We start from the raw sequence: 22,519 nt of genomic DNA on the forward strand, positions 1-22,519 counted from the left end.
TCACGTCCCATCCCTTCACATCTCACATCTGCAGTCGCAGAGAATATCTTGGCCACAGCTTGTGAGAGCGAGAGCAAGAATGCAGCTAAGAGAATGCGCCTGGATGTGCGCCAACAGCAACAGGTATTAGTATAATAATTAAATGAGTGTCTCGTGATTACAGTTTTATAAGCACAGTTCCACACTGTGATTACATAATGATCCTTTCCTCCAGTGAATAATCTGATCGTCGTGATTTGAGCACATAACCTGGACTCCAGCTCAACTGCAGTACTACAGAAATTCTGCATGCTTGAATGCGATGTAAAACCAAAGTCCTATATGCGAAAGTTTCTATGGCACTGTTTGATAAACAACAGGAATTCTACTGATCCTCTCTCAAACATTTTCCCTTACCGAACACTGCCACAAAAAATTAAGAGCATTAATCATGTGTTTGATCTTGCTTTTTGTTATGGTCATTGTATTATGAATGAAATATATTAAATTTGGTCTGTAGTATCAAGAGACCAGAGGGAATTTTGTTCCAAAGTATCGTGGCTTTGTTAATAAGTTACAATATAAGCAGTAAAGATGTTAATACACAAATGTACAAATGTAACATACTAAATAGGACATTGAGATACAACCTGGTAAAGCTTCAGCAAGGTTCTGAGGTGATATAATTCTCATGGTCTTGCTACCACTGGAGCATGCCCAGCTTCACTGAGAATATTCCAACATCTACACTTCAAGTTTATATGTACATCAATACCCATTTGTTCTTACAGAACTTTATGCTTGCTTTATGCTTGTATGTCAATCAATTTCATTGTATCTCAAGTCAAGCTTACATGCTTACCTCTCTACTTTTCCCAATGAAAGAGAAACACAGCCGATAATTCCCCATGTCATGATCCTATAAAACATGAAATTACAAATAGATGTCACTTTACATTGTTTCAAGTATGATGTACCATCTAAACCAAGTTAATCAATCTTCAAGCCCCACTGCTGATGTTTTTCTTAACAAAGTTAACAATTATACAACAGCTTGCTAAAAATATTTTTTAGAAGTTTGTAGCTTTAAGTGTTGTTTTTAAATGTTTTGGAGAAACATGAAACAGTGCAATATGATTGCCCAACTTTACTTTTTCACATTCTTATGTTGTCACAATTTTTGGAATTACAGTTTGATCTATGCTTATGGTCACTTCAGTGTGGTGACTCTGCTCTTTTTTGCACATTTTGAATTACTCTCCATTGAAGACAATCTACAGTTTGCTCTATAAGTCCATCAACACATTATATGCGAGCACTACACATGACATTCTGTGGGATGCAATTTTTATATGAAGATGCAGAGAGCTAACTAAAATGTGAGTGTGGAAACCCAGAAATTGATTCCAACAACTAGTTAATTTATTTTGGCATAATTTTAAACATACTAAAGGGAGTCCTAAGACAGCTCCCTGCTAGCATAGAAATTTAAATTGCTGCATTATTCTAGGTGCTGTCATGGGAACAAGAGAATACCTGCAGATCAACTGCATCTGAATCGGCTACATAAGTGAGAATAGGATGGAAGGAGAATCCTCCTTAATGTTCATATAATAGAATAAGAAAGAATAGATGTTAATCCTCATCCTGATTTTGTACACATGGCCTGCTAATTTGCAGTATATTCTGGACTCTCAAAACATCTTCTTAGTAATGATGGTATTTTTCATTTGAGCTGCTGCAGTCCTTCAAATCTTGGATGTTATTTGCAGTCCCTATATGCAAATATTGGGCCATAACATTTGAGCTCAGAGCAGTGTAACTGGGGTGGGGGGGGGGGGTGGGTAAGGTACCCCAAAGTTGAACCAGTGAAACCCCTCCTGGAAGCTGCCGGATAAGGATTGCACAGCAATTGCCTGGGAAGTGCAAACATCCAATGTGCAATTGCCACGCATCTGAAAATGTTATTTAACTCGCAAACTTCGAATGGCTCTGACTATATTATATCAATTGATACCCAGATAAAGCTATAAGAACTTAAACCATTCTTAACTTCTAGCTAATGGTTGTGCAGTCCCATGCCAACTCCCCATGGGGCTACTCCTAAATTTCCAACAGACTCCCCTCACTGCCTGACTAACCTCCTCCCTCACACTATTCCCCTGCACAACCAAATATCCCCAACACCCCATGGGATGCCCCCACTTCCCCCATCAGACTTATTTAAAGGGCCAGCCACTGACTTGAATGTAAAGCAATTTTGAACAAGGGGAATGATGAGCTGAGAAGCAGGTGTTATATTATTACAATAGGGTCTGGGTTCTCAGCCAGAATTGTTTAATTGACAGATAAAGATCTCTGATGTCAATTTCACAATATATGGCTACACAAGTTTACTGATTCCAAGGATTGTGCTTTGTGGTTTTTGAATGGAAGTGCCATAGCTTGGCACATGAGGCATGAGCCATGATAGGGGTGGATGGAAGGGCAGAGTTTGGCATTGTGATCATGAGAGAGATCTTTTGAACTTACTTTTTAAAAGATTCTCAGATGTAGACTATGATTCATAACTCCTCTGAGGAGCATGAACAATGACTCTTTAAAAAACCATGGACAACAAAAGAGATAAGGGACAGCATAAAACCTATAGAAAGGCCTTACAAAACTACAGAAAAAAGCACAGATCCTCTGGAATGGGAAAGATACAAAGACCAGCAAAGGGTCATAAAGCAATTTATAAGAGCTACTAAAAGGCATTATGAAAGGAAACTTGCAAGGGACATCATAATCAATTAAAAATGTTCTAGTTGCATAAAGGGAAAGCGGTTGGTCTACCAAAGACCACAAGTGGGGATATTGTCAATGATGATGGGGAAATAGCAGACCTGTTGAATAATTACTTTGCCTCAGTATTACAGTAGAAAAGGAGGATAACTTGCCGTAAGTCCTGAGAAAATTAGTAGTGAATCCTGAGGAAATTAATAGTGAATTGGGAACAAGACCTAAATAAAATTAACGTAAGTAAAACATTCATATTGAGGAAATTAATGGAGCCGAAGAATGACATCCCAGAACTTGAATGTTTCCTCCTTAATGAAGTCATTCTTCTGGATTGGAAAATTGCTCAAGTCACTCCACTTTTTAAGAAGAGTGAAAGACGATACCTAGGGAATTACAGACCAGTTACCCTAACATCTGTGGTGGTGAAATTATTGGAATCTATAATCAAGGATAGGGTAACTGAATAGTTCAAAGTTTTCAATTAATCAGACAGATCCAGCATGGATTCAGAACAGCTTTGTCATGCCTGACAAACTCATTGAATATTTTGAAGAGGTGACTAAAGTAGTGGACAGGGGAATGTCTATGGATGTTGTTATATGGACTTCCAGAAGGCATTTAATAAAGTCCTGCGTAAGCGACTGTTAACTAAGGAATTGAGGGCAAATTACTGACTTGAATGGAAATTGGTTGAGATTACAGAAAGTAGGGATAAAAGGTAGGTTCTCAAATTGGTGGGATGAGATGAGTGGTGTTCAACAAGGAAATGTGTTAGGGCTTCAGTTATTCCCTTTCATAGAATCAGTGAATCTCTGCAGTGTAGAAGGAGGCTGTATGGCCCATTGAGCCTGCACCAACCATTATTCCACCCAGGCCCTTTCCCTGCAATGCCATATGTTTACCCTACTAATCCCCCTGACACTAACGGATAATTTAGCATGGCCAATCCACCTAGTCTTCACATTTTTGGACTATGGGAGGAAACTGGAGCATCTGGAGGAAACCCACATAGATACGGGGAGAATGTGTAAACTCCACACAGACCCAAGCCAGGAATCGAACCTGAATCCCTGACGCTGTGAAGCAACAGTGCTAACCATTGTGTCACTATGCTGTCCACTGCTTGGGTATGACATAGAAAGTCACATATTCAAATTTGCTGATGACAGAAAGCTAGGAGGTACTGTAGACAGTGTAGATGATATAAAATTTCAAAGGGACATTGATAGACCAAGTGAATGGACAAAACTGTGGCAAATGGATTTCAGTGCAAATAAATGTGAAGTCATTTATTTTGCCTGAAAAAGGATAAATGAGGTACTTTCTCGATGGTATTAAGTTAAATACAGTGGATGTCTAAAGAGACTTGGAGTTCAGGTGAATAGATCTTTAAATGTCATGAACAAGTGCAGAAAATATCTTTATATCTAGAGGACTGGGGCATAAGGATACAGAAGTTACGTTACAGCTATACGAAACCCTTGTTAGACTCCACTTGGAGTACTGTGAACAAATCTGGGCACCACCTCTCAGGAAGGATATATTGGCCTTGGAGGGAGTACAACGTAGGTGTGCAAGAATTATTTATATCGGGACTTAAGGGTTTAATTACAAGGAGAAAGTATACAAATTAGGCCAGTTTTCTCTCGAATTTAGAGGGTTAAGGGATGATCTAACTGAAGTCTTCAAGATACTAACAAAAGACAGGGTAGATAGGGATAAACTGGTTAGAAATTCCAGAACAAGGGGATTAATCTAAAAATTAGTGCCAGATTTTTCAGGAGAAACGTTAGAAAGCATTTCTACAGACAGCAGTAGAGGTTTAGAACTCTTTTCCTGAAACAGCAGTTGATGCTAGATTAGTTGCAAATTTTAATTCTGCGATAGATAAATTTTTAAGCAGTTATCAAGGCAGGTATAAGGAGTTAGGCCACAGATCAGCCATGATCTCAGTGAATGGTAGAACAGACTTGAGTGGCTGAATGGTCTACTTCTGTTCCTATGTTATGAGAAAGAACCAAAAGACCAAATGATCTCCTTCTGTGCTGTAACCATTCTGATTCTACAGTACCCCACCAGACGCAATATTGATCTTTACCCACTGAAAATAAATCTACAGAGTCATGTTGGAACCAATTTATCTTACTGCCCCGGTGTCCTGTAAATGTGCTCCAATGTTCATTTGCAAAGCTCTCACTGCATGTCGTGATTGCTCCTTTCCTGCTACTTCTAGGAAACAAAAGATATAGTGAATATATAGTATAATAACTGATAACAATATCAACAATTTAAAGCTCAAGCACTCACCATAAGAATTATGGGTGTTTATACTTTTGTCCATTTCTAATGGCATTCAGATGTTTGCCCCTCCCCAAAAACTCGGTGAGTCTACATTCTTCCGAGAAATTGATGCAGATCTGGAGCAGTTCTTTCATATTGTTCGCTTCTAACTCTTGTTTCTCCAAGTGTTGGTCATCATGGAGACCATATGAACATGGTGCATAGTATGGAGAATATATAGAAGCTGATTTTTGTCATGTTTGTGAACCTTTTTCCTCTTTGGGTTTTGCTGATAAGTTTCATGTACCCTCTTCTCACTGGTCTGAAAATGCTTCATCTCAGAGGAGGATATAATGCTTTTCACAATGCCAGAATATTTATACAGCGCATCCTTGTCAATCTCTTAAGATTATATGCTTGAACACCATTGCAAAATTCTTCAAATGCCACAGCATTTGCAAGGGCTAATTTGGACATTATGTTATGAAAGCTGTTTTCAGACAAATCATCTGTCACTCAAGCACTTCCTGATTTTTGTAAAAGGAGTAAAAAAATCTAACATTTTTGTGCCATACCTGGTATGAGGTGCTTCAGTCTGCTATTCACTTGAACCCAAAAACCTGTTCCGATTTCTTCTCTCCAAGTTCCAAATCGTGTTGCTCATCAACTCGTACATCAAAAGTACACTGAACAACTTTGCCTCTAAAGCTGTGATGCAGTCCGTGAATTGTTTCAGAGCTTTGCTGAGAAACAGAAAGTAAAACTCAGTCAGTTCACTGACAAGCCCCTTCATCCCCGAAACATCTACATAGTACATTGAAGCAATCTCCTCATCATAACCCTTGAAAGTAATACAGGTTTCCAGTATTTTAATAATCTGTCAAGAGAATCACAAAATTGTTTCAATTTCTGCTTTCACTTTCCTCAATAGCATTAACATCCCATCCAGTCCTAGGCATTATCAACTCTGTACAGACAACGTATCCAATACTACCTCCCTATCAATTTTAAATCCTTCAAATGTCTGAATTACCTATTATTTCAACACGATCTATGCAGCATCTTTTCCCTGGTAAAGACAAATGCAATATATTTGTTTAATACCTCAACCATGCCCCTGTGTCGAAGCATAAATCCCATTCAAACAGATACGTGGCCACCTAGACACGTGAAGTGTCCTGAGGTTCTGACATGGTGCAGAATTTGCAAGCAGATGCCCATCCATGACATAAAAAACCCGCTATTCCCTCTTTAGCAGTCTAGCTAGTGCCCTATTTGAACTATTAGTACCAATAAGTACTCCTTGACCTGAGCTCTGAGCTCATAACCTTATTAATTTACTTAATACTTTAGTAATCTTATTTGAATTCTTAATTTCCCAGCTGACAGTTTGTTCAAAGTTAAAATAGACAGATTTTTAATCAGTAAAGGCATCAAGGGTTATGAGGATAAGGCAGGCAAGTGGAGTTGAGGATTATCATATCAGATCAGCCATGATCTCATTGAATGGCTGAGCAGACTCAATAAGCCGAATGCTCAGATTCTGCTCCTATGTCCTATGGCCAGGCAGATCAGTGCAGTTCCAATCAGAGGCTGGCCTCTCTGGAATCCAATCTCTGACTGAACAAGGTGGAAACAACACAAAGCTCAAATTGCATTGATCAGGGTGAGCATGAACAACAGAGCAGAGGTGAGAGCATGGCCTACGAGAGGGAGCTGGGAGAGTGTGCCTGCAAGAGGGAGCTGTGAGATTGTGGCCTGAGAGAGGGAGCTGGGGAAATTTGGGAAACCCTGCTATACACAAAAAGATTCATTGAATCTTGAAAGTGTACAGTCAGTGAGCATGGAAGTACCTAGTTTGGCAGTGGGCCATGAGGAGACGTGGGAATGGGTGGAAGGGCAGAACTTGGCAGAGGGCCATGAGAGGTCATAGAAAACGCAGTAGGCTATTCAGCATTTAGGGCCTACTTCACCATTCAATATGATCAGGCTGATCAGACACTTCAATCTTTTTGCCCATACTATCCCCATAGCCCTTTATGTTATTGTTGATCAGAAATCTATCAATCTCTACCTTAACCATACACAATGACTAAGATGGATGAAAAGGTGTAACTTGGCGTGGGGAGAACTTTTTGACTTACTTTTGAAAAGTCCCATTATGAAGACTGAGGTCCACAATCCCTTTGAAGAGCTGTGAATCATGGCTCTTTGAAAACTTGGCCTGACTCCATGAAAACTTCGGAGAAGTAGAATGTGTCTATCCCTGCAATGGAGCAAAACAGGTCAGGAGCGCCGGATGTGAGCTTCTAACAGGAACCAGCCTGTACCCTTTAAAGACACTCCTGAATATTACACAGCCTTGGAATTGGGTCAGGAATCCTGGAACTGAGACCCACTCACCATTTTTAAAGAGCTTCTGAATCTACCCGACTCAATTAAAATCTAGGCCTTTGTAACTGGGTTCAGCAATAGCAGATCATAACGTCTGCCAGCATATGTTTTCGTCAGGAGCTAATGCTTTACCCATTGACACCTCCACTTATACTCATCTTTTGTTTCTTCACCTATCTTATTAGTATCTTCCTTTTCCTTGCCATTCCTTTTGTCATTTAATCTCTCCCATCTTCCACCCTAACCATAAACCCTTTCCTTTAGTTATTCCCTCCCTTTTCACTACGTCTTTAGTTGTTTAAAATCTGGTACATATTTTTTTCCAGTTCTGAAGAAAGGATATCAACATTGGACCAGGTTTTAACTCATTCAAAACCCACCCACATGCACTGAGTTAAAATCAGGCCCATTTGTTCTGTTTCTCTCTTCATGTGAGTTTTTGCAACATTTTCTTTCTTTATTTCTGCTGAAGTTTTGCAGGATTCCTAATGGAGGCTGAGCAGGGTTGGGACACGATGTTGAGCAGCACGAAGCTGCAGCCAAGGACCAAGGGAATGATTGACGACATTTGGGTAATTTTCAGGGAGGAAGTTTGGGAGATCTTTGCAACCGTGGAAGGAGGATTAGCCTGCAGTAGGTGAACCTTCCATGCTGGGCCTGGAGAGACACTCCTTTGTGTAGACCACTGATTAAAGTAGCAGTGGAGTCCCTTTGGTGGCATAAGGACTCGATATGCACATTTAAAAATGAATCATCTGATTTGAAGCTCGAGGCCCTCCTGCCTGCTCAACAGAATTGGTTAAAAATGGATGCTGTGAAATCAATGTCAGGCATCAGTGATGGAGTCCCATAGTTTTAACTGCCTGCTCTCTTGATTCTCCTGAATGGCCATATAGGTAAAATTGCTCCTTATGCATTCATAACCTTCTATAAAAGCTGCTGTCTTCCTTATTCCTTACCCACAAGCACTCTTGGAAAAAACAGACATGAAACACCTACAACTTATTTTAATTAATTAACCATGCTAAATCTATTGAAGTCAATCTTCACTGATTTCTAATTCTACCCCATTTTGCCAGTCATTGAGGAATTTGTTCTGTGAATCTGATTTAGTAATTCAAGCCAGCAGCCATATTTAGTTTTATTTAGAAAAGAAGCCTTATGATGGTTAGGTCTCAGGCATAACTGTTACGTCTCAAAGCATATAGGGTAGTGGCTGACCTGGCATTCCCCTTTGGATAGTTGTCATGGCAGCAACCAAACATAGACAGGTTTTGTGAATGTCAGCTATAGACTTTGAACAACAGTTTGAACCATTATATAAATTCTGTTACTAAGGCATTCTGAGGTATGAAACAAAATGTTCTCTTCCACTTACGGTTGATTTGTAGCTAATTTAAACATTTTCACTTCCCGTGTGGCTCAGTTGTATTTACTCTGAACAACAAAGGTTTTCTTTGGTTCTGAGAAACTAGACTGATCACACCATTTTTTTTTCAGGACAAAGCAACCCCCATGATCAGTAACTCATCCACCATTGTAAACATTCACTCCCTCCATATTGTGGCAGTGTGTACAATCTAGAAGATGCACTGCTGCAACTCGCTGAGGCTCCTTGTCAGCAATGCCCACTTTGCATGAAAGGATAAATGAAGATTTCTATGTTATTGAGCACCATATATATTATGGTTGGGATTTTCCAATCCCCCTGCGATGTGTTTCACAGCAGCGGAGGTGGCCTGCCATTGGTTGGGGCAGGATCTTCTGATCCCGTTGCTATCAGTGGAGTTTCCTGTTGTATGCACGCCCAGCGACAGAGAACTCGCAATGGGGATTCACCATAGGTGGGACTGGAAGTTTAGCTGACAGGAGCGACCGTTAAATTCTTTTCATGTAAGTAAAGCCCAAAACTCCATGAGTGCAGAGGGGAGGAGTAGACTCCACTCTGGTCCAGAAGGATATAGACTTTTGTTTAAATGGAAATCACTTCCATTGCCCTAACCAAAAATGCAAGAAATACTTAAATTCGCTATAACTGGGCAGATGTTCCAAATCTATTCCTGGGAGGGTGTACATTCTTGGCAGGTCATTTTAAAAACATTTTTAAAAAGTGCATCTGCTGATAATATCTGCAGAATTCCACAATCTACAGCCCCCATTGATTTCCCCAATTGTCAAGGCCGCAAGCTATATTCATCCTGCCATGGATGAGGTAACTCAAAGCCAGAGGGCTGATGGTGTCCTTGCATCAATGACATGATTTCCACAGGAAGAGTGGGTGATTGGTTGTGCTCTTGTAGCAATCAAGACATCCACAGATCAACCATGTGTCTTTATTAATCAGAAAGGCTTCCACTTGTCAGCAGCAGATTGGTGTCTGCAACTACACATTTGATTGCCGGAGCAGACACAAATGCGGACATGCTTCATATGGAAAGTTTACTTTCACAATCTGAGAATTTTGCCAAAAACCTCACTCCCCCAACATAACTTTTTCCTGCAGTTATCCAACCTGCCATACAGTCATGCCTTCCCTCCTTACCAGAGCTGATCATTCCATTCATCAAAAGAAATTCATCAGGATAAGTGAGGAATACAACTTAGAGACCATGAAAATGAAGAGTTCACATCAAATGCTGCATTGTGAAAATAAAGAGCATTATTCAAACGTTAACGTTATTATAAGCACCCAGCTAAATTCCATTGTGCATCAAAGACATCTTCTACTTATTATTTCAATGCAGTTTTACTCCTGTGGATGTCCATTCCTCTGTTCTGTTACATAAGATACCTGTTGCTGCTGTCTTCTGGGTTTTAGAGCCCATGGGGGCTGCTAAAAACTGGCCCACCTGCATCTGATGTGGAGATGTGGCGTTGGACTGGGGTAAACAAGAAATAAGAAGTCTCACAACACCAGGTTAAAGTCCTACAGGTTTATTTGTAGCAAATGCCACTATCTTTTGGAACTGGCCGTTCCTCCCACCCACTTGACAAAGGAACAGCCAGTTCTGAAAGCTAGTGGTGTTTGCTACAAATAAACCTATTGGACTTTAACCTGGTGTTGTGAGCCACCTGCATCTTTGCAGGGGCAGATTCAACCATCAGAGCAGGAGATGATGTGTGCAATTCTGTCTGGGGGTCAGTAGGGAGGTGTAAGATGGGGGTGGCTGCAAGGCTGAGAAATGAAACATTTCCATTTTCTCTTTTATGTACCCCCTGCACTTACTTGCTAACCAAAAACAGAAGGGCACTTGTGACATGTCAGTATTGCACTAAGTGAACAAGACAAAGTATCGCTCAATCCCCTGAAAGTGGCACTGTGAGCAAGCCATTGATCTAGACCAGCATGCACACAGTGGCCTTCTGCATCTGATTCTGCATGAGCTTAGCCACTCTTTGCATTCAGGTGATCATCATAGAATCATAGATATCTCCTAGATATCACGACACTTGTGCCTAAGATACACCCCACTGTCCTTTCTGCAAGTGTGTGCACTGCCTTTGAAAATGCTGAAAACAACATTGTAGACTTTCAGTTGCTACTTCACAAGTTTCCTTTTCATGAATGGCCTCCAAGGCCAGGTAAGCAAAGATTAGTCTGTCCTGATGAGCATGCTACATTGTTGTCCTTGTCTCTAAAAATTATTTCATAGCATGTATGTCGCTGAAAAATTAGCATTTGTTACCCTTCCCAAATTACCCTTGAAGGTGAGGGTGAGCCACCGACTTAAACTGCTGCAATCCATCAGGTGAGGATGCACCCACAGTGCTGATTGGAGGGTGTCTCAGGCTTTTGATACAGTGACAATGAAAGAAAAAGCAATATAATTCAAAGTCAAGATGGTGTGTGACTTGGAGGGAAACTTGCATGTGGTAGTCTTCTCATGGGTTTGTTGCCCTTGTCCTTCTTGGTAGTATAGGACACAAATTTGGAACGTGCTGTTGAAGGAATTTTTATGCCTTGCTGTAGTGTGTCTTGTATATAGTACACAATGCTGTCATCTGTGGCTCACTCAGGAAATTATCATCAATATTAGTTTAAAAAATGAGGTTTATAATGTTGCAAAGAACAGTGGCAAGTCTGAGTATTGGGAGTGTTTTAGAAATCAGCAAGGGTCACAGATTGATAAAGGGTGAAGAAACACAATATGATAGTAAACTATCCAGAAATATAAACAGATTCAATGTGAGAGTTTTTAAAGTATGTAAAAAGGAAGAGGGTAACTAAAGTAAATGTTGTCCCCTTAGAAGCAGAGAAAGAAGAAATAAAAAGGAGAAAAGAGGGGAATAAGGAAATGGCAGAGACACTGAACAAATATTTTGTGTCTGTCTTCATAGTAGAAGACACAAATTGCATATCAAAAGTAGATGGTAAGCTAGTGACTAAACAGAGTGAAGAAATTAAGGTAATTAATGTCAGCAAAGAGAAAATGTAATGTTTGAACTATGTTAGGCATTGAGTTTTAACACAAAATGTGTGGTTTGCAAATATGGATTCAATGTAACAACAGATTTACTGAATAGCTGTTCCCTGCTCTGCACAGAATACATGCTGAAAGTAAACAGTAGCCTGTGGCAACACCACTGAATCATGTGATCACCTCTTAAAGTAACCTGGACTCCTTTTCAATATATAACAGAAAGTACTGGAGAAACTAAAGATACTAAAATCTAACAAATCCCCGGCACCTGATAGCCTACACCCGAGGGTTCTAAAAGGAGTAGCTACCGAGATGGTGGATGAGCTAGGTATAAATTTCCAAAATTCCTTAGATTCAGGAATGGTCCCATCGGATTGGAAGTTGGCAAATGTAACACCACATTTCAAGGAAGGAGGGAGAGAGAAAACAGGGAACTACAGGGACAATTGACCTAATATTAATTGTGGGGAAGTTGATGGAAACTATTCTTAAAGTGTTAAATTATGCTGAGAAAAGCACATTTCAAAATGGTTTTACAAAAGGAAAATCATGTTTAATAAATGTATTAGCACGTTTAAAAATATAACTGTTCATGTAGATAAAGGGAAATCAGTAGATCTATTATACCTGGATTTCCAAAATAGATCTCATTGCCACACAACAGGTTTGTAAGTAGGATAAGGACTCATGGAGTTGGGGTGATATATTAGCATAGATAGAGAATTAGCTAATGGACAAGAGATGAAGTCTAGGCATAAGCAGGATATTTTTAAATTGACAGGTTGTGACCAATACAGTGCTGTAAGGATCAATGTTGTGGCTTCAGCTATTTACAATCTGTATTAATGACTTAGATGAAGAGACAGTAATGTATCTCGGTTCACTGATATAATACAAAGGTAAGTGAAAAGGTAACTAAGAGATTGCAGAGTGTAGACTAGTCAAATGCATGGGTAAGAAAATTTGCAAATAGATTATAATTGGTGTTGTGTAAAGTTATTCACTTTAGACACAAGAATAGAAAAGTGGAATATTTTTTAATCGTGTGAAACTTGTGTGTGCACGTGCAAAGAATGCAGAAAGCTTGGATGTAGGTACTGCAAACATTATGACAAGCTCGAAACAGCCTGAATTTGCCTACTTCTGCTCCGAATTCCTATGTCCCCATAACAAAAGGCATGTATGCCTTTATTGTGAAGAGATTCGAGTACAGGAATAAAGAAGTCTTTCTACAATAGCACAGGATTTTGGTGAGACCACATTTGGAATTCTGTATGCAGTTTTGATTGGAAGAATATACATGCATTGGAGGTGGTGCAGCAAAGGTTCACTAAATTGCTCCCTGGGTTGAAAGGATTGTCCTATGATAAAATCTTCAGTCAAATGGGCCTATGTACTCTGGAGTTTGAGAAGAATGACAGCAATCTCAATGAAAAATACAAGATTCTGAAGGGACTTTTTAGAGCAGACATCGAGAAATTGTTTCTTCTGGTTGGGGAGCACAATCTCAGAGTAAGGGGCTGATCATTTAAGACTGGATTGAGGAGAAATTACTTCACTCAAAGGATTGTGAATCTTTGGAATTCTCTAATCTGAAAGGTTGTGGATGCTCCATCACTGAATACATTTAAGGTAAGGATGGACAGAATTCTGGTCACTCAGCGAATGAAAGGATAGAGGGAGCATGTGGGAAAGTGGACTTGAAGCCCAAGATCATCCATGATCATCTTGAAGTTGGCGTAAGCTCAATGGGCTGTGTGATCTGCTAGAGTTCCTATGTTTTGCTTCTTATGCTGCAACTGTGCCTTGATGGTGGATGCAAGTGGATGTTTAAGGTTTGATGAGGTGCCCATCAAGCAGGCTGCTTTATCCTAGTTGATGTTGAGCTTCTTGAGCATCATTGGAGCACAGAAATCCCAGGCAAATGGGAACTATTCCATCACAGTCATAATTTTTACCTTGTAGATGATGAACAGGTTTTAGGGAGAGTGGAGGTGGCCTATTTGCTACAGAATTCCCAACCTCTGACTTGCTGCCGGTGCCACAGTATTTAGCTAGCTACTACAAGTAAATGGTCAGTGGTAACCTCCAGGATAAGAATATTAGAGCTAGAGGAGTAGGCAATTCAGACCCTCGATCCTGATTTTATCTTGGCCTCAACTCCTCTTTTCTGCCCATTCTCCATAATCCTTCAACCCGTTTGGGCAACATGGTGGCACAGTGATTAGCACTGCTGCCTCACAGCTCCAGGGACCCGAGTTCAATTCCTGGTTTGAGTCACTATTTATGCGGGGTTTTCTCCTGGTGCCCTGGTTCCCCCCCACACAGTCCAAAGATGTGCAGGTTAGGTGGATTGGTAATGCTAAATTGCCCCTTAGTGTTGGGGGACTAGCTAGGGTAAATACATGGGCTTATGGGGAAAGGACCCACATTGGATTCTGATCGGTGAAGACTCGATGGGCCGAATAGCCTTCTTCTCCACTGTAGGATTCTATGGGGACGATTTTACCATTTTGATTCTAAGTGCTGAATCTGGGCACAATTCAGATCTGACCTGGAAACCTGTTCTCACGTGCCTCCATACACACTCAGCCCGAAAAAAATCGCGAGTCTGAATCACATTGTGGTCAGGGCTTATTGCGCCTGAAACGCTGCAGCTCCAATCGAAGACTTCAACTGCACGTGCACAGTGAAAAAAATTTGGAAAACACTCCTCCGTCACATCGCCCCAGGCTACTAAAAGCAGATAAAGCAGCCTGGGAACAAAAAGTGGGAGCAATGTCCCACAGATATAACCCCATCCCCACCAGATAACATTCACGCACCCCCCTCCCCTGCCACCCAGATCGATCGTGACCCCATGTCCCCCTTCTTCCTCCCACCTCCCCACCCACTGATTGCCCACAGAGCGGCAGTGGGCCCCCGCCCCTTGCCCCACCACCCCTCCAACCTGAGATTCATCTGCCCCCCCCCCCAATCCCACCAGAGAATGATCTGGTCTCCTCCTCCTCTCCCCTCTTCCAGACAATAATCTGGCCTCCCTCCTCCCCCCACCAGGGAACCATCTGGCCGGCCTCCCTCCCTCCCCCATTAGAGAACCATCTGGCCTCCCTCTCCCATACAGAACCATCTTGCCTCTCACTCCCACACCCACCAGAGAATGATTGGACCTCCCACCAGAGAGCGATCTGTTGTCCTCCCCTCCCCCTGCCAAAAGAATGATTGGGCCTCTCTCCTTCCACCTCCAGAGAGTAATCAGGCCTCCTACCCAACCACTGCCCCCCACTCCCCGGCCACTGCTGGAGAATGATCAGGCCTCCCACCACCACTGCCCCCTGCCCGCGCCCCCCCCCCCCCCCCGCCCCCCAACACCAGAGAATGATCTTGCCCATCTCCACCCCCCTCCCCCCCCATCCCCAATCTGAGTCAGAGAGCCATTTGAAGTTCTGAACTTACCTCTTCAGAAGCTGGAACACCCGAACATAGAACATTACAGCGCAGAACAGGCCCTTCGGCCCACGATGTTGCGCCGACCAGTTAAAAAAAGACAACAATGACCCACTAACCTAAAGCAATCCCTTTTCGTCCATAAACCTATCCACAGACCTCTTAAACGCCCCCAAACTAGGCGCATTTACAACTGCAGCAGGCAGGGCATTCCAATCCCTCACCACCCTCTGGGTAAAGAACCTACCCCTGACATCTGTCCTATAACTACCCCCCCTTAGTTTAAAGCCATGCCCCCTCGTGCTAGATTTTTCCATCAGAGGAAAAAGGCTATCACTATCCACCCTATCTAAACCTCTAATCATCTTATATGTTTCAATAAGATCCCCTCTTAGCCACCTTCTTTCCAGCGAAAACAACCCCAAATCCCTCAGCCTCTCCTCATAGGATCTCCCCTCCATACCAGGCAACATCCTGGTAAACCTCCTCTGCACCCTCTCCAAAGCCTCCACATCCTTCCTGTAATGTGGGGACCAGAACTGCACACAATACTCCAAGTGCGGCCGCACCAGAGTTGTGTACAGTTGCAACATAACGCTACGACTCCTAAATTCAATCCCCCTACCAATAAACGCCAAGACACTGTATGCCTTCTTAACAACCTTATCTACTTGATTCCCAACTTTCAGGGATCTATGTACACATACACCTAGATCCCTCTGCTCCTCCACACTATTCAAAGTCTTCCCGTTAGCCCTGTACTCAACACATCTGTTATTCCTACCAAAGTGAATTACCTCACATTTCTCTGCATTAAACTCCATCCGCCACCTCTCGGCCCAGCTCTGCAACCTGTCTAAGTCTTCCTGCAAACTATGACACCCTTCCTCACTATCTACCACACCTCCGACTTCGGTGTCATCAGCAAATTTACTGATCCACCCAACTATACCCTCATCCAGATCATTAATAAAAATCACAAACAGCAGTGGCCCCAACACAGATCCCTGAGGCACACCACTTGTAACCGAACTCCATGATGAATATTTACCGTCAACCACTACCCTCTGTCTCCTATCCGCTAGCCAATTCCTAATCCAGTTCCCTAGATCACCCCCAATCCCATACATCTGCATTTTGTGCAGAAGCCTACCATGGTGAACCTTATCAAACGCCTTACTAAAATCCATATACACCACGTCCACTGCCTTACCCCCATCCACCTCTTTGGTCACTTTCTGAAAAAACTCAATAAGGTTAGTAAGGCACGACCTACCCGCCACAAAACCATGCTGACTATCTCCAATCAACTCATTACTCTCCAAATAACTATAAATCCTATCCCTAATAATTTTTTCCAAAACCTTGCCCACAACAGAAGTGAGACTCACCGGTCTATAATTCCTGGGGAAGTCTCTGTTCCCCTTCTTAAACAATGGGACAACATTCGCTAACCTCCAATCATCTGGTACTATACCAGAGGCCAACGACGACCTGAAGATCAGAGCCAGAGGCTCTGCAATCACTTCTCTTGCCTCCCAGAGAATCCTGGGGTAAATCCCATCCGGACCAGGGGACTTATCTATTTTCAGACCCTCCAGAATATCCAGCACATCCTCCTTATCAACTGTAACACTGTCAATTCTACTCCCCTGCAACCCAGTGTCCTCCTCAGCTATATCCATGTCCCCCTGCGTGAACACCGAAGAGAAATATTGGTTCAATGCTTCACCAATCTCCTCCGGTTCCACACATAACTTCCCTCTGCCGTCTATAACTGGCCCTAACCTTGCCCTAACCAACCTTCTGTTCTTGACATACCTATAGAACGCCTTAGGATTCTCCTTAATCCTATCAGCCAAAGTCTTCTCATGTCCTCTTTTAGCCCTTCTTAGCTCGCTCTTCAACTCCCTCCTAGCCAATCTAAAGCTCTCTAGTGCACTATCCGAGTGCTCACGTCTCATCCGAACATAAGCCTCCTTTTTCTTTTTAACCAACGAATCAACTTTTTTGGTGCACCACGGTTCCCTGGCCTTACCAATTCCACCTTGCCTGACAGGGACATACCTATCACAGACTCGCAGTAGCTGCTCCTTGAAAAAACTCCACATTTCGGACGTTCCCAATCCCTGTAACCTCCTAGTCCAACCTATGTTTCCTAATTCTCTCCTAATAGCCTCATAATTACCCTTCCCCCAGCTAAAACCACTGGCCCGAGGTTCATGCCTATCCCTTTCCATCACTAAGGTGAACGTAACCGAATTGTGGTCACTATCACCAAAATGCACACCAACTTCCAAATCCAACACCTGATCTGGCTCATTTCCCAGCACCAAATCCAATATAGCCTCACCTCTAGTTGGCCTATCTACATACTGAGTCAAAAAACCTTCCTGCACACTTTGCACAAAAACTGACCCCTCTAACGAGCTAGAGCTATAACAATTCCAATCAATATTAGTAAAGTTAAAATCCCCCATAACGATTACCCTATTACTTTCACTCCTAACCAGGATCGTCTCCGCAATCCTTTCCTCAACCTCTCTAGAACTTTTAGGAGGTCTATAAAAGACTCCCAACAGGGTGACCTCTCCTCTCCTATTTCTAATCTCCGCCCATACTACCTCAACAGACAAGTCCTCATCAAACCTCCTCTCTGACACTGTGATACAATCCCTGACCAATAATGCTACCCCTCCCCCCCTTCTACCTCCTTCTCTACTTCGACTAAAACATTTAAACCCCGGGACCTGCAGCATCCATTCCTGCCCCTGCTCTATCCATGTCCCTGAAATGGCCACAACATCGAAGTCCCAGGTACTGATCCACGCTGCAAGTTCACCCACTTTATTGCGAATACTCCTCGCATTGAAGTATACACATTTCAAACCCTGCTCCACCCCACCCCTGCGATGCCATGCATTGCAGTCCCCATCCATGCACCCCTCACTTTCAACCCCTCTACTCAGGATCCCTCCCCCCCTCCGAATCAGTTTAAACTTCCCTGCATAGCCCTAGCAAACTTAGCCCCCAGGATATTGGTCCCCTTCTGATTCAGAAGAGCTTCCGAGACAGAGCTTTGCCAAGCATGTCTGTTTTGTGCCGAATCTGGATATGCGAATGCAATGGTAAAGAAGGAAATGCAAGTAAGATTGGGCGTCCATCTCATTAAGTCAATTTAAATGTATGCAAATATATTTAAATTGACATCGCGCCCATTTTGGGCATGGTTCAGATCGCAGCCATTTTTGGGTCTTGATGAAGTGAGCATCTGTATGGGCGTGGATTGCGCTAATTGCCTCACGTCTGACTTTTTAGGGCACAATGCAATGGTAAAATCGGGTTCTATAACTAATTAAAAATCTGTCATAGAACTATAAAATCCCTTTAGTGCAGAAGGAGGCTGTTTGGTGCATCGAGACTGCACCAACAACAATCCATTCAGGCCCTATCTGCATAAGCCCACGTAGTTACCCTGCTAGTCCCCCTGAAACTAAGGGGCAATTTAGCATGGCCAATCAACCTAACCTGCACATCTTTGGACTGTGGGAGAAAATCGAAGCACCCAGAGGAAAACCACACAGAATGTGAAAACTCCACAAAGACAGTGGCCCGAGGCCGGAATTGAACTCGGGTCCCTGATGCAGTGAGGCATCACTGCTAACCGCTGTGCCACCCATTCATCTATCAGTCTATCTCCCCCTTAAATTTCCTTAATGTCCAGCATCCTGAGTTAGAGAATTCCTCAGATTCACAATCCTTTGAGAGTGGTTTTTCTTCCTCTCTGTTTTAAATTTGCTATCCCTTTTTCTAGAACGATGATCTCTCATTCTAGATGGCTTCACAAGAGTAAACATCCTCACTGCATCTACCCTGTCAATCTCCTTCAGCATCCTATATACCTCAATTAATTCTCCCCTCATTTTTTTTTACAAATTCCAGACAGTAACAGCCTAAACTGCTCAGCCTCTCTCCATAGTACAAGCCTGTCATCTCTGGAATCAATTAATGAACCTCCTTTGAACTGCCTCCTATTGCATCTCTCCTCAAGTAAGGGGATATATACAGTGCACAATACTCGATATGAGGTCTCACTAATGCCTTGTGCAGTTGCAGCAACACTTCCCTACTTTCATACTCTATTCCTTTAACAATAAATGCCAAAATTCCATTTGTGTTTGTTCTTACTTGCTGTACCTGCATGATAGTTTTCAGCAATTCGTATATGAGGACATCAAATCCCTCTGCACCAAAGCAGTCTGAACTTTCTCTACATTTAAATAATTTGCCTTTCTATTTTTCTGACCAAAATGGATAACCTCACACCTATCCACATTAACTTCCATCTGCCAAATTTGGGCCCACTCATCTAACCTATCCATTTGTAAATTGATTATTTATCATAACTTACTTTTCCCACCAATTTAATGTCATCTGCAAATTTGGCTATAGTAACTTCTATCCGGGCCATTAATATAAATTGTAAATAGTTGGGACCCGAGGACAGAACCCTGCAACACTCCTAATTACACCTTGCCGATCAGAAAAGGATCCATTTTCCAGACTCTCTGCTTTCTGTTGGTTAACTAGCTGTCTATTCAAGCCAATAAATTACCCCTAACCCCATGTGATCTTATCTTGTGCAGCACCTTATCAAATGCCTCCTGAAAGTCCAGATATACTACATCTACAGGATCACAATTATCCACTTGGCTTGTTACATCGTCAAAAAATGCTAGCAAATTAGTCAAACACAATTTACCTTTCATAAAACCATGCTGACTCTGATGGATTGCATTTTGACTTTCTAAATGTCCTGTTATTACTTCCTTAAAAATGGATTCTAATAATTTCCCAATAACATGTTAAAATAACTGGTCTATAGTTTCTAGAGGTGAGGGGTTTGTCTTACATCGAGAGATTGGGCAGTTTAGGTTCATTCTCCCTGGAGTTTAGAAGAATGAGAGGAGATTTAGTTGAGGTATACAAGATGAAAAGCGGGATTGATAAACTAGATGTGGAGAGGATGTTTCCTCTTGTGGGGCAATCTCGAACAAGAGGTCATAGTTTTAGGAAAAAGGGTGGCAGATTTAAAATAGAGATGAGGAGAAATTGCTTCTCTCAAATTGCTGTGGCATTCACTACTTCAGAGTGTGGTGGATGCTGAGACATCCTCCTCCATCGCGGTCAACGTTGCAGTGGCTGCAGGTCCAACTTTGGTTCTCTGCCTCACCTGGATCTATGGACTGCCATATTCTTCAGTGAGAGAATGCAGAGAGTTATGAGTGTGAGGTGTGAAATGGTTGTTGAGGCTGGAGTGAGACCAGTTGAAAGCGATTGCGAGTAATGAACAGAAAAGGAAAATAGGATAAGGGTGAATGTGAGTGTTATCTGCTGACATGGAGCTTTGAGGAGGAGGCTGGAGAGAAAGGAAATTGTGCAATAGCAAGTTGGATCAGCCAGAGGAATGCTGTGCAAAGTGAATGCTCGGCGGTCTGAGACTGATGGCTGCCAGCTGAAAATTGTAAGGTCACCTTGCCTGATATCATGAGGTCATTAAATCTCTCTTGTTACTGGATCTAGGTCTTTGGCATCATGCTTCTGCTGCTCATAGTCTGTGCTATTTCTAAGCATGCCTATTTAGACGGGCTCCTGGCTCCCTCCTCCCAATTTAGGGAAGAGAACTTCTCTTCTTGCCTGAACTGTTTCCATCAGTACCTAGATGGATCTGTTAACCAATGGCAGTCACATGTCTTGTTCTATCCTCCAGCAGTTTTCTCCTATTCAGTGCAACATTCACTGCTGTCATTATGATTCCTGTCAGGATCCTCTAAATACAGATCCTTCAATGTTATCCCGCTCACTGTCACTGATTGGTCAGGCAATATGCAGTCAGAATGCTAATGCCATGGCTTAGTTAAAGAGCCTCAGTAAAAGCCTGCTAAATAGTTCAATGGGTTCCTGACACTAATAATCCCACAATTTCAGCAGGAACTAAATCAGGAAAATTCCACCCACTGATGCACATTTTCAAAGAATTAATGTTCTACACTTGAAGAACCCCTCTATCTCAGTGAGGATGGTTACCTGGTAACGCATTTTTTTTTGCAGACAATTTGCCAAATGTAATGGAGTAAACAAGAAGATAGCTAGTTGACTCAAGATGAGAACCATATTATCAGAAGATTTACTAGGATGTTAACGGGACTTGATGGATTGAGTTATAAGGAGAGGCTGAATAGACTGAGACTTTTCTCTCCGGAGTGTAGGAGGCTGAGGGGTGACCTTATAGAGGTCTATAAAATAATGAGGGGCATAGACAAGGTAGATAGCCAATATCTTTTCCCAAAGGTAGGGGAGTCTAAAACTAGAGGGCATAGATTTAAGGTGAGAGAGGAGAGATACAAAAGTATCCAGAGGGGCAGATTTTTCACACAGAGGGTGGTGAGTGTCTGGAACAAGCTGCCAGAAGTAGTAGTAGAGGTGGGTACAATTTTATCTTTTAAAAAGCGTTTAGGTAGTCACATGGGTACGATGGGTATAGAGGGATATGGCCAAATGCAGACAATTGGGATTAGCTTAGGGGTTTCAAAAAAAAAGGAGCGCATGGACAAGTTGGGCCAAAGGACCTGTTTCCATGCTGTAAACCTCTGACTCGAAGCAGTAATGCTCAGGAAACATTATATTTAAATTCCTGTAGATCAGATTTTTCAAAGGAGAATGACATGAGTATTCAAATCAAATTTGATGTGCAAGTTGCAGCTTTTTAACCTTCACCATCTGGAATTGTTTTATTTTATATTATAAGAAGCTTCAAGGTTCTCGGCCTTTTTATTGTAATCCTGTTGCATGTTAGCTGTAGTCATTTGATTAGTTGTATTTCTGATGAATATATGAACTCCTCTTTATCAGCCATTCAATTTGACAGCTCACTGGCCTGCAAGGTATATGGAAAGATATAGTTTGAATGAAAGCATGGCAGATTAAATGACAACAATTTCCAACAGTGCACATAAAAATGTTCATCAAATTTTCTCTTAGTCACACTGATCATTTCTCTTGATCACAATCATTTCTGATTAATCATTGGTATAACCAAGGACCAGATTGAAATATACAAGACACAGGTCCCCAGAAATCTCAACTTAAAAAAACAAAGTACAATTAAAACATAGCCTGAAGAAAGGCCTATTGCCAAGGTCTTCAAGGTGACTGGA

General features: G+C 42.0%; 1 protein-coding gene across 3 annotated transcripts in view; it reads left to right on the forward strand.

Moving 5' to 3' along the window:
- LOC145346677 (nucleolar protein 4-like) overlaps window positions 1-22,519 on the forward strand; it is a 374,023-nt gene that overhangs the window by 340,168 nt on the left and 11,336 nt on the right. For all 3 annotated transcript variants that reach the window (XM_080194262.1, XM_080194263.1, XM_080194264.1), the window contains one exon: window positions 1-123. In XM_080194262.1, the coding sequence (XP_080050388.1) occupies window positions 1-123 (123 nt within the window). The remainder of the gene's footprint in view (window positions 124-22,519) is intronic.

This window comes from Carcharhinus amblyrhynchos, chromosome 8 (assembly GCF_965287045.1).
Source record: "Carcharhinus amblyrhynchos chromosome 8, sCarAmb.v2.hapA, whole genome shotgun sequence".
Classification (NCBI taxonomy): Eukaryota; Metazoa; Chordata; class Chondrichthyes; order Carcharhiniformes; family Carcharhinidae; genus Carcharhinus; species Carcharhinus amblyrhynchos.